Source organism: Dermacentor andersoni, chromosome 7 (assembly GCF_023375885.2).
Source record: "Dermacentor andersoni chromosome 7, qqDerAnde1_hic_scaffold, whole genome shotgun sequence".
In the NCBI taxonomy this organism is placed as follows: Eukaryota; Metazoa; Arthropoda; class Arachnida; order Ixodida; family Ixodidae; genus Dermacentor; species Dermacentor andersoni.
Window position 1 is genome coordinate 151,116,645 of NC_092820.1, and position 13,719 is coordinate 151,130,363.

Here is a 13,719-nt window from a genome sequence, read left to right on the forward strand (position 1 = left end):
ATGCTCCCTGCGGGAGCATATACAGGAACACTACGACGTGTTGGCGCACAGCGCCCCGAACGGCAGAAGTCAGAGCACTGGCATGTGAAGCAGACGACGGCACGAAGACGTTCGCGGTGCATCCAGCGATATCGCACTGCGGGATTTAAGGCCTGACTTGCGGGAAAACGAATTTTCGTGTGTCTGCTCTTGAGAAATGCCGCCACTTGTAAGAGGCAGGCCACGTTCGTGGCACCAGGTACTATATAAAGTAGAAAACTAGCGCAGATTGCGATGCAAGTGCACCCCGCCAACAGAGCTCACCGCGGTAAGCGACGTGGAGTGCCAGCGTTCATTTTCCAGATGCTATGTTGCTGTACACGTTAACATTGTCGCGTACTTAGTCATATATATAGGGGGAAGAGCACAAAAAGAGATCCGCTGACGACGGATGAAAAATGTATAAAATACGTGCCATTGGGTATCTATCGTGAGGCCGCCATGGGTGTGTGACACTGGGTGCGTGCCCCAAGAGCCAACGGGCATCTGCCGCTCATGAATGAACCTTTTTTTGACGTCAACTTGGGTCACTGCATCACAACATCACACACCTTCGCGGCGACATTCACGTAATGCGATTTTTCTTGCAAATGAAGGTCAACGTTACGGTTTTTTTTTTTTTTTTTTTCGACTCTCAAAAACCGCGTTCTTGCCAAATATGACCTCCAACAACGCGTTCGTGCTCTTGAAAAGCTTAGCATGTGAAATATTGAGCTAAAAGGCCTTCACTGCTACCGAAGTGACGCAAGAAGACTCTGCTGATTTTCTTGTTAATCATACAATGACGAAGTATTTGTCAGAAGACTGCAAAGATTAGCAGAGTAACTGCGGTGGTTATAAGCGATAACATGTAGGCTTGGGAGTGTGACCCATAGGTTAAGTTGCAATTGTCCATGGCTTTGTAGGTAACCTTAATTATAGCAACGCTGTATATGTTGAACGTCATTTGCCGTGGGTCTGTGTTATATGTTAATGAGTGAGGGCTCGGACACTACTTTGGGAACGTGCGACGTATTCAATCATTCGTTTCTTGTATATGTTATCGTCCTGGTGCCATTTTGACGTGATTGTGACTCACTGTTCGTATCGTCCCTTGTTTAAATAAACTTTTTCTAAACACACAGGTATGTAAAGTCACGTCATCATTGTACACAGTATGTATTGAACATCATCTTGCGTAGTGTGACGATTTATGTGTAACTGTGCGTTTCCGTGGGTCTACGTGGTTATAAGTGGACTCGGACAGTTCTTTCAAAACGTGCCGTGTACACAATGCTTCGTACTTTGTATATGTTATCGTCCTGGTCGAATTGTGCCGTCACTGTGACTCAGTGTACGTATCGTCTTTTGCTGAAATAAACTATTTCTGAAACATACAATGACGAAGTATTTGTCAGAAGACTACAAAGATTAGTAGAGTAACTGCAGTGGTTATGAGCGATTACACGCACGACTCGGAAGGAAGGAAAACAAGAGGTGATAGGCAGACAGGTTAACCAGATTCAGTGCCCGGTTGGCTACCCTGCACAGAGGGATGGGGCAAGGGCAGAAAAGATAAGAAAACAAGCGAATATTTAAATAAAAGAAAGGAAAGCATCAGTTCGCACATTCTGTAGTTTTTCGATGAGTCCCGTTTCCTTTAAAAAGCACGCTAGCGATTTTAAAGCAGTTCGTGCCGACGTCGGCTGGGACCAGAGTCCAAGAATTCTGCCTCCCGTAAGGGGACGGTTGTCAATCCCGTCGAGCGTGTTGCTGAGGGATTTTCCTTGTGCACTGAAACGACGACAATCACACAGAAGGTGCGCTATCGTCTCTCTGCACCCGCAAATTTCACAATCTGGACTTGTGGCCATTCCGATGAGGCAAGAGTTCACACATTGGTGAAAAGCTATTCTTCAAGCCATAGGCGACGGACGAGAGTTACCTCCCGTCGTGGTAAGCCATGTGGAAGGCGGAGCTTCGGATAACAACTCGGAAAATTCGCGCATAGACGGTGGGTCGCGGTGTCCAGCTCCGACCCAGCTGTCCAAAAGCAGCTGGTGGGCTGGGCTTCGGAAGCCGCCGGACGTCACCGACTGCTGGCCACTTCACGAGACCAAGGGTCAACCCAGGAATAGCTTAAGATATGGCTCAATATTTATTAAAGTTTATCGCCACCTAGACGGTGGGATCGAACCGCTGACGCAACACATGCAGCTGCGCGATGTTCAAATTGTACACATCCTTCTCTCATGACGACATCCCGGCCACGGAGGCCCCATTTCGACGGGGACGAAATTCGAAAACACCTGTGTACTAAGATTTAGGTGCACGTTAAAGAACCCCAGGTGGTCGAAATTTCCGCAGTCCTTCACTACGGCCTGCCTCATAATCAGAAAGTGGTTTTGGCTAATAAAACCCTATAATTTCTTTCTCATGTCGACGCCAACTACAGTATATATATCACCTCGCTATAGAAGAGGATGGCCTGTATAACGAAAGAATAACTCTGTGCCTGTTCTTGTGTGAGCTGTGCGCTGCGCGACCTTTACCGTGAAGTGAGCTGTATAATGAAGGATTTCGAACACCCCAAGCACTTCTTCATAAAAGCGTTCGACTGTGTTACACTTCTTTGACCCGACTGGCACGTATACGTCGTGCCCCGCATATAGCACGAGGTGGAGCACTTGTGTGCCCTCTAGCTTCCATTCGGCCACTAGAATCAATGACTCTCTTCCTTGCGTCAAGATCGGGAGCGTGTCATGCCCCACTCTCACCCCGTGGCAGTTAACGCTTTGGGACACTGTGTTAAACTACACCCCCGCCTTCGGGGTCGACCTCTCATTCCCCTACTTTCCCCGTAGCTGAACACTACGGAGATGCTGTGAGACATTGTGCCGCCTTCGGAATCGGCCCGGGTTGTACCGTTTCTTTCTGGAGTAAAATATTCGCCGAAGATTACGATACTCCCTAATGCAAAATTTAGGTGTTTTCATTTCGCGATATATTGGCTGGCGCGGACCATTTTTCTCGTGCGGCCCAAACGGGGCGAAGTCTGACGCTGCTGTCTCGCTAATCGAGAGATCGCGAGATACAGCGTGTGGGTGACGCTAGGCGCGATTCAGAGCAGCCGCCGCAGACAGACCTCCACTCATTCAGCACTTTGTTTCCATATATAGTGTCAGCGGACGCGCTCGTCGCATGCCATGGGTGAACAGACGATGACGCGCTACTCTGGCGCCATCTAGTAGCGGTCGTCGCCGCATAGCCCGTCTTGCGCGGCACTATGCTTTTCTTCTCACGCTTTCGCCATACCCTCCTCCTCGCGCACTCTTCGCTATCGCCCTCTTTCATGCCTCGCTGCGCTCCGCGCTCGCCTCTTTCATCCTTCACTCTGCTCGTTCATTCGGTTACGCTGACGGTCAACACAGGAACAGGCACAGAAAAACTGCGCTCTAAAATTACGGACAAAAAAAGACGTACGTCTCCTTTTTGTTTCTTAAGCTGTTTCGCCGATCGCACATGTGTCGGTAAGTTCCCCTTCTCTATCCGTTGCAATTATTTTTATCTTTGAAAGGCTTCGTCATTCTTACCATCTTAGAAACTACCCCAATCTTAGCTTAGCGCAACAAGAGCCGCCGGTGGTGACAAGTGTGAACACGCCAATGCGTTTGCGTTCGCCGTCGATGCATAACAAACAGCCATGTACCGCACGCAACTAGAGTTGGGAAGCGCGAGGGAGGAAAATGTACCCTAAAGGGATGACTGACGCACTGATAAGATGGCAAAATGGCGACTACAAATCCGAGTGTTCGCCTTCGTAGCCCAAGCTCCGGAGCCGTTACAGCTGCGGAGGCGAAGACAGGCAGTTCCCATGCGACACGAAGTTCTTGCGTGTGAACTGCTCCTTAAGATCATAGCAAAAGATCGTCGGAAATGTATAGTGCTCAGCGAATGAAACGCAATATTCGGAGCGCGATGCTGCCACCGTTTCTTTCTTATTTCTTTTTTGTGCGCCACAGGTGAGCTCTAGGTGATCGCCGTGGGACGAAATGCAGTCACAAAGGTTCTCGCTCTTACTGTATACCACGATGCATCAGCTAGGTGTCCCCACTGCATACAATCGGTGCAATAAGCATCGGCGATCATGCGCTTCGAGTATCGCGTCTCAATTGCTGAGCACTGCTGCCTACAGACCGCGCGTATCGTCTTTCCGCCGTTCTATGTAAAACCCCTTAAACTTCGTAAAGTAGTGCCACGCTTTGAAGAATGCCGCCTCCTCCTCGCGCGCTCTGGCCGAGGCCGACGCCGCTATTGGCCTAATAGCATCACGTGGGCCCTCGCGCCGTGCATCAGCGCCATTTTTGCTCGAGAAGCGTCAACGGAGTGGCGAGGAACTCATGTTGGGGCCGTTGCTACGCTCGAGCAACGTAGGCGGCGCCACGGTCGAGGAGTGAGCGTGAAAGAGAGGAGAAATGAGGAGGAGTTAAGGCAGAGGAGGAGAGTGTCGCTACTTTACGAAGTTTAAGGGGTTTTAGTTCTATCTGGTGAGGCCGCGATGAAAAACGATTGAAGTGAATGGCCTAACCAGCTTCAGTCATGTTTCAGTAACTGTTCGTGCACCCAAAAGCACATGTTTGATCAGATATGGTTTCAAGTGGTATTTCGGCAACGCAAAGCAGAAAAAAATGAACGACGGAACATATTAAATCAATGCGGCTGACGGCAGCGCCTGCCGAGTCCGGCCCGGCGGTCACATGCCATTACATTCGTGGCGCGGCCTCATGAAGGCGCCACCGGTCCAAACTCGTCCCGTAGATGGGCTTATCTCGCCGTAGGGTGCTTCAATGCGCACCTCCTCCCCCGCTCCGTACGGAGTGGCGGGCGACGAGGACATCTAGGCGCCCTACCTCGCCGGAGCGATGCTCAACTTTTGAGCAGAGCCTTGCCCCCTTCCCATCCCACCTGTGTAGCTCGCCGCGCGTTATTGAAGACAAAAGGAGAGTGAAAGCCGCGCATCCGTACGATGACTACCTCTAACGACTCTTATATATGAAGGATTCGAAAAAAACCTTGAAGCAGTAGGTTTGTGAGGTGACGTCTTTTAATAGCGAAGTCATTCTATGATTAGCTAGAAAAGTGTTTCAGGGCCCCTTTAAAATAATGAGGTTGGTGGCATCGGCCACGGCCCCTTTTCAACAGGGGTGTTCATAATGTCGATCCACTGCGAATACAACACGGCCCACATTGAACCGTCTGCTTCTGCGCTCGGCAGCGTTCTGCTTTGGCATGCGAAAACATGCTAAAGCAGAACTATGAGTTCGTTAATACACTGCCACAAGGGAACAAGGAATCACTAACTCATCAATGTTTTAATGTTTAATTCCATCTGGACCCTACTACCCCAACATACTTAATGTCAGTGGCGTAGCCGGGAAGGGGCAGGATCGCACTGGGCATGTGCCCCCCTACTTGCCAAAATTCCATGGTAGTTTGTGTCACCTGCCAGGACACTACACAGGGCAACATGCCATCATCAGGAGCCACCCGTGCTGCTCATACTCCCAGAAGACAAGTGATTTTCTTTGATGAACCATGCCTCATGCCAACGGGTCTGTGATAATCGCAGCCTTTGAAGGATCCCCTGTGTTTACCTCTTTGTGTGCACTCATCCCACCTGCTCCTGAATTGAAAGTGGGGAGGTGCGTCGCCATTTAGGTAGTTATTTAAATTCTGGGGTTTTATCTGCCAAAAGCAGGATATGCCTATGAAGCATAGCGGAGGACCCTGGATTAATTCTGACCCCCTCTGGTTCTTTAATGTACATCCAAAGCACAGTACATGGGCGTTTTTTGCATTTTGCCCCCATTGAAATGTGGCCGCCGTGGCCATGATTTGGTCTCGTGCCCTTGCGTTTAGCGGCGCAACACCAAAGTCACTATGCAACCATGGCGGGTTACTCGGGTAGTGTCCCCGCAAAGCATGGCACACCTCAGCAGTGCTATACAGCCCTTTCTTCTCGTTAGACACTTTCTGAATATGTAACCCATTATATCACGGCATGGTTAAACGGTCATGCTTCTTGCATTAATAATTCAAATTTATTGTTGATCGAATAAGTGTGTCAAAGTTGCTGAAATTGTGGTGTTTAAATTATGACTTACTATATACATGTATATAGAATATATTGGCTGGACGTGTTTCACTTTGGGTGGCAATAGTTTGTTGTAAAACAAGCACAAAGAATGGGTGACACAGGAAAGTTTACAAATGCTTGTTTGTAAACTACGTGTCCTTCGTCCTTTGAGTGCACTAGTTTTACCATGAATGATGATCGACTTGCCCAGCTTTCAGTTCTTCCGTTACTAGTTTTAGAATTGCACAATAATATATTAGAAAAAGGAATCTGTTCAAAAGGATTAAGCACCAAACTCACCCAAGACCAGCTGGGCCCGCGAGCACATTGTTCAAGCTGCACGGGCACCGCTTCAAAAGCAAGTGCCTTTGCCTTAAGGCAGAAAATGGCTGCTTGTGTCCTGTCTAACCTTTCCCCACATTATCAACCAGTGGCAAACCTACACTTGGAGCGTTGGTGTGTGTCCCAAGAAATGTTTTGTCATCGTTCCTTTGCTGCTCAGTTGCTGTACTTCAATGCCTGAAAATTTGGTATTTACGAGTGGCTGCTAAAGAAAAATGCCCGTGTCCAACTTTTGCTCGGCATCACCACAGAAGGCAAGTAGAGCTGGTTGAGTGAACATCACCAGAGACGTATGTGCTGTCTACATGTACAGGCAAGCACGATAGCCAAATAGCCTGTAACTAGAGCTGGTTACACCGCTGGTTAAATTAACAGGAGCTAGTTAAATAGAGTAGTGATACTTCATAGTCCGCTAAGTGCACCTTGTGCATTTTTCAAATGGTGTACCAACACATGTACAGTCGAATTACTCAAAACCCTTTACTTTTTTAGACAAAGACTGGAACACATTCCTACTTAGTGAAAATACAATGAGAGAGCAGAATTCACTTGGCATGTAATTTCCATTGCCTTCTATAGCTTGAGAACCGAGCCAACCAATGGGAGACATTTTCTGGAGCAACACAAGCTGATTGCTGAACCGCAAATATAAGGCAGGACCTCGGTTTAATGCTTACAAAACCACAACTATGCAGGAAGCTTTGTCTTTACTCCCGCTGCAACCAAAGCACAATGTGTGACAGTCGAGCACAATCAAAGTGAAGTGCACTTGAATATGACCACGTAAAAGTATGGTCTTATTGTGCACCAACTCAAGGAAATTCAATGGCACTCACACAACATGCAAGTGAGTCAACCAATCTAAAGAAACTAAAGCCTCTGTACAGAAGAGTTTATTCAATACAATCATCAATGGAAAGAAATCTATTTCAACAAGTGTCTAAATCAACATGAGAAAGAAGATTCAGGCATCATTATACCTGAACAGAAATGCAACAGCAATGCGAGATAGTAGCCAGCTACAATGTGCAACATGAATATAGGATTCATTTCCATGAGGTGACGCCTAGATCGCATGTGTTGTTCACCGGTTAGGCTCTGAATCGGCACTAGAGATGCTTGCCCTGTCTCTGGCTTCCCCAGGGGTTGCTACAGCTGCTGCCAGGGCCTGCTTTTCCAAGAAGTCAGCCTCGAGAAGGTGCCTGAGCTCTTCTTGCGTCAAGGCCTGCCTTTCAGGGAACAGCCTCCTCTGCAAAGGTAGAGATATGGGCTTGTTGGTAGATCATGAATGGTTTTTGAAATAAAATCAGCAGACCTCTCGATTCCTGTGGCTCTAAACTCATTCACTGCAACAGTAGTCGCTCCTGCAAATCTCTGGCCACACGCTACAGTTCGAATACCTCTTGCTGGGCTAGTTGGTTCATACTTATTACGCTGTATTAAGATGTGAAGCAAAGCTAAATAAGACTTGGAACCAACTAGCCAAGCAACAACTGTAGATGCATTACAATGCTTCTTTAGTGAGCTCTGCTTTCCTTCAGATGCTCTTTCCTGCCCTGGTCTTACTTCACTTTGCTTCGCATCTTTTTACTCCACAACACTTTCGCATACCTGCCAACCTGCAAACTTTAATACTTCCAAAAATCTTGTCGAAACGGTAAAAGAAGGGATTGGAACGCATTTTTTTTAAGACAATGTCTTCCTTGGAGAGTAACGACGACTTTTCCATATCGGGCATGTTCGTTTCTAGCCTCTACGCTTTATCGTGGGCTGATCCCGAACCTAGCGCAGTGTAAAAAATGTGACAGAACAGATGATGATGACGTGACTATATAACTTATTCTGACAGCCATTTTGATGGGGACTGTGACGATGATGATGATGACGAGGATGATATCAATGATGATGAAGCTGATTTATCTGCCAAGGAAGGCAGTATCTTTCGACTTCAACTAGAGGTGGAACCACCTTCCAATTTCTTTTTAGTTTGTCTAGAGTGTACACTTTTAGCGAGATGTGTATGCACTTTATTAATGGTTATACATCTTTATACACAGCACTTAAGCAGTAGCAAACATGGAGCAGCAGATACTAATTGCTGCCATTGATTTCACCTGCTCTAGGAACTGTACTGAATAAACTTGCTCAAACCAAGCAGCCTTGTGGTATGTGGAGTCTTACGCTGACACAAGAAGGCAGTGTAAGTACCATCAAAGGTTTATTTTTTGCGCAAGGTGCCTGGGCAATGTGTTCACAATGTGCCATTCAGCTCTTACAGTATAGAATAGTTCAAATATTTTGTGGTCATTTTACACACCAATGCTGCAATTTCTCCCCCAACAGGCTGTCACCAGTGGATTACGAAAGGAGTCGTACAGCTGGCCAAGGAACATGAAGTTTAGGCAAATTTCCAGCATTTCTGACTTCAAGATGCTGATCAACTAGCCTCAAGATAATTTTTGTTGGCCCACTATCATATTTACTCGATTGCAACACACTCTTGATTTTAACCTTTATCCTGGTTTTACACTTGAAGAAATTATAAATGTGATGTACTTGCTTGGTCAACTGCCAGTTTTTCATAGTGAGACAGACAGCAATGGCAATTTGTTGTCACATTGGAAAAGAAAATTTGTATCCGAGTTATTTTAGACTAGCATCAGTCATCATCGCTGCTGGAGGCCAACTCATCGCTATCCAGCCAGAGCATCTCATCTTCAGTGTTGCCTGTGGCATCTGAAATATACCGTGTTTGTTCAACGCCTTGAGGACAATGGCACCAAACTACTAAGTATACAATCTGCTATAGCCCCGCAAACTTACTGAACAGACATGAAGCAATTGTTGCTTTTACAGCTTCAGTGATTTGTGCTTTGAACTATATTACAGAAATTCATAGTGATGCTAACAGCTCTTCATTGTTGTAGCTTTTTGCTATACTCAAATCTAATGCGCATGTAGCTTTTTAGTAAATATACAGAAAGAAAGTGTGTGTTAGAATAGAGTAAATATGATAGTAAAGCTGCTAGTCATACAGCATCCGTATCATAGTTTTGTTCCAAGTTTTAGTTGAACACGTCAAACTACTTAACTACGAAAGCCTCACAAAGTTGAGCATCCTTTGTTTGCAGCTACAGAAAAGTTAACTGCAATTAAACTTTTAGCAGAAACATTAGAAATTTCAGCTCTTCACCTCAAGATAAGTCGCATGAATAGGCACGTCGCCGAAGTTATCGCTCGGCAAATATGCTGCGACTTCTGGTTCAGACGGCACCGGATCTGACGCAATGAGACGACCGGTGTGGTCATGACGCGCTTCTCCCAGCACTGCAAGCATTTCACGCGCCGTCACATCTCTGGTCCGACCCTTCAGTCTGGCCAGCCTGGACTCTGAAAGACATGCAACAAGGAGTGAACACATGAAATAAATACACTGCAGGTCACTCTCTCATTTGTAGGTATTACACTTAAGCAGAACATGAAATGCTCATTCTGCAAAGAAGTGGTTGATTTGCTGCTTGTTCCCAAATACAAGTTTGTGATAGCAGCCAGATGTACCATTTTAGTTTAATCCAACACGGCATAGCTTTATGATATCAGCATTCTTTTGTTACATCATGCACTTTCTGGTATCTATCCATGTCGTACCTAACCATTTTCCTTTCATGCCAACATGGGATATTGATTATTTCACTAGGTATGTGCCACTTTTTTAATGTATCATCTGTAGTTAGGCGTTGCCTTCACGAACTCATATGCTTTCCTTATTGGAATGGCCAACAGCCCCACGTGCGACACATGCAACGGCGAAGAGACGCTCACACACATTATCTGTGTCTGCCTGCGATATAGTGCCCATAGACTAGTGATGTGCAGAGTACTGGACCAGTTGGACAATCGTCCACTATCAGAACTGAAAGCTTTAGGTCAGTGCTCTGAAAGAACATCCGTGTTGAAGGCCTTACTCGTGTTATTAAGCTTCCTGCGGTCTACGGGTCTTAATGATAGACTTTAAAAACGCCGCCCCCTACCCTATAGTGTACGCGCTTTGTTAGTGCTCGTCTCGCTTTATCTCCCTGTTCCACTATCGTTCTCTTTTTATCCCCCTTAACCCTTCCCCCGTGCAGGGTAGCCAACCGGAACTACCTCTGGTTAACCTCCCTGCCTTCCTCTGTATTCTCTCTCTCTCTCTTAATGAGCTTTTTTTTTAAAACCAACTTGGGCCACACGTTATGCGCCACTCTTCACTGAACCTCCTTGACGCCAACTTGGGTCGTTGGGCAAGCACCAATGCGTATGTGCAGCTGAGCATGTGCCGAACGCAAGGCAGCCTTGGGTCTTTGCGTTAGGGTCAACCCAAAGAACTGAAACGCGAAAAATAGCAGGGGTTCCCAAGCCGCTTTGGGTGGCTCGCGCAGGCCACGAGCAGTCGCGTGAGAGCCAAGAGAGACATACGTGCCACAGCCATCCTGAGCTCGGATTGCTCAGTCAAGTTATAGTGCCAAGTATGGCACTATAACATGACTTTGTATGCGCGGTCACGTTTCGCTCCAACTTAAATCGACATACAACAGTTGGTTGCAGAGCAACCTTGCAGTGTTGTGGGTGATTTTCGGCATATTTAGAGGCAAGAGACACAGCACAACGCAAGAAGATGCTAGATGAGGTCGGGTCTGCATTTCACTTTGAAATTCTTATGTAGTACTCCCACAGTCTCTGGAAAACTACATGAAATGCCCATGACGGGTTCCACAACATACTCATTGCTATAGCCATAACAGCCGACTAAAAAATCCAGCAGAACCTATTTATTTTCAATACTCCTAGCTTCTTCATCAGGACCATAGCAAGTGGGTATATTATACAATGTGAATATACAAGGTGATACTATCTCACGATGAATGTCCACATCAATCTTAGCAGTCTTAGTGACACACTGAGTTGCCGAATTCACTTGTGTGTAGGCGCCTTCTTTAATTGTATGTTATTGAAATCATCTTCACTTCTCAGTGCTCAATGCTCCTCGCGTGCTTTCGTCCCATTCTGTTCACTTCACTTCTTTCGCCACACTAGGCTGCTTTTGATGCCAACTTTTGCACGTCTCTATGGGTACGTTCGATTTGCTTGCACCACCTGAACCAGTTCATGAGGTGCTGCACCCTGCCATTCGTATCAGCGGTGCAGCAATGGCACCCGCTCACCACGACGTTCATTTCAAAAGGTGCAGGGCTGGTTCACGATTTTGCTGCACCCACTCGATTGTCGGTGCCGACTTGGTGCAGGCATACAGGTGCGAAGCAGCAGCGCAGCAGACAACGCAGCACACGGGCGCGAGCACAGTTAAAACCCCGCTTACGCTTGTCTGATGTGTCTATGCAAATGTGGTCTGTATTTACGCCTCAGAATTTACGTCCGATCATACCTGCAGTTCTGGACATCTCCGTGCATATTAGTCTGACATAATGCCTGCATCGTGTCTGCACCTTTGCAATCGTTTCGAGTGTCTAGCTGGGCCTGCACCTCAGGGATCGAGCTGCGCAATTTCTGAACTTCTCGTGAATCGCCGTGAACTGGTTCACAGTGATACGAGCAAATCGAACAGACCCCTTGACTCTCTCTGTACCTTTTGAAACGAACATCGTGGTTCAGGGGTCACCATTGCTGACCGCTGAAACAAACAGCAGGGTGCAGCACCTCGTGAACTGGTTCAGGTGGTGTAGTCGAATCATACCTACCCCGAGCAGCCCCATGAACCACCGTGGTGCAGGCGAATCGAACGGAACTTATAGCTGGCTTCAATTTCTTTTTCTTGCTGAATTCTTCACTTCTTGCCTCTTGTTCTGCTTGCCTCTCCGGGCACCTGCCCGGTGGCGCATACCCATTCTCGAGGATTGGCCAAGAGTGTTCAGGTACCTGTGCCCAGTGGCCCGAGACATCCATTCTTGCGCATACCTAGCGTCCCAAGTCGGCGTGAAAGAGGTTAGACACGGATATGACACCGACACGGGGGCGAAGTCTCAAGGAATACCAATCGCATTAACAAAACGTGACTATAAGCAACGTAGGCGTCGATGCCACTTCCCACCGCTTCCACCAACGTAGTGTAACTGGCACGTGGAAGAAGAAAAAAACAAAGACTATCTGCACCACAAATACGCGCTGTGGAGTTTGAAATCGAAAATAATCTCTTGATAGCGATCGCGCAATCTGATGATCAATCAAACCGTTGCTACCTCGCGCGAGACGTGTACACGCCATCGGGACGACGCACCATGGGCGTTTCAAACGTTCAAAGCTGTCCTACCTAGAGCCGCCACATAGTGTTCCGTGTCCGGTATGGTGACCGCTGGACTGAAGTTGTCCTCGAAAGTTTGTTCAGTGTTGTTGACAGCGCTGGTGCTAGTCGAGCCCCATGGTTCCGAAGCTGACGCCATGCTCGCAAGCGACGAAACCTGCAAGACGGAACGAGGAAAAAAAAAAGTACCGCCGGTTACGCCATCTACCGGTGCAGATGCTCACTACTATCCATTCAAAACAAGCGCGCCGCTACAAATGTGGCTGCTCAAGAAGGAGCAACCACGCAACGTTAGACCCACTGATCACACCGAGTTTTAAGCAGATTATTGAACACACTCACCAACGGTGTAGCAGAGAAATGGCTCCTACTGGCTTCCAGCTTTCTTCGCGTTACGCTCTATGCACATTTGAAAGTTTCGAACAGCTTCTTGACACTTGCGCCAGTCGCGGTGCTCGGCCATACACTCCTACAAGAAACGTACAAATTTCAATGAACACCGTGTCCTAAATAAATGTAGAGCAAAACGCCTGATGAATCATCGTCCGGTATGACCGCTGCCACGTTGAAAGTTAACTGAAGAAGAAAGATTTACGTTTATGTTACTAACCTGAACAGCATAATGGAGATCAATACAGCCCGTTTTCTTCAACATTTCTTCAACCGGATCGACAACGCTGTCCTCAGATGACGGTCTCTTTGAGTAATCATGCTTTAAGTTTTGCGTTGATGAAGAAGCATTGGGCGCCGCCATTAGGAAATAAAATCGCGATGCGGCGAACGTTTCTTCTCCAAGCCTCTTGATCGCTTTTCCGAACCTTCACGAATATGCTTTAAAATCTTTGGCGGTTTTAGTTAAATAATGAGCGCTCAAAAATATTCATCACTACAGCTTCGTTATTAAAAATTATATTCTTGCTGCATCATT

At 47.0% G+C, this 13,719-nt stretch overlaps 1 protein-coding gene across 1 annotated transcript; it reads right to left on the reverse strand.

Annotated features, from left to right (window-relative positions):
• Positions 1-7,373: 7,373 nt before the first annotated feature.
• On the reverse strand, positions 7,374-13,222 carry LOC126533589 (coiled-coil domain-containing protein 32). Its single transcript, XM_050180754.3, has 4 exons — positions 13,134-13,222; positions 12,801-12,948; positions 9,690-9,886; positions 7,374-7,745 (listed from the first exon to the last, which is right to left on the reverse strand). The coding sequence occupies exons 2-4, from the start codon at positions 12,928-12,930 to the stop codon at positions 7,581-7,583; spliced, it is 492 nt and encodes a 163-aa protein (XP_050036711.1). The 5' UTR covers positions 12,931-12,948; positions 13,134-13,222; the 3' UTR covers positions 7,374-7,580.
• Positions 13,223-13,719: the final 497 nt, after the last annotated feature.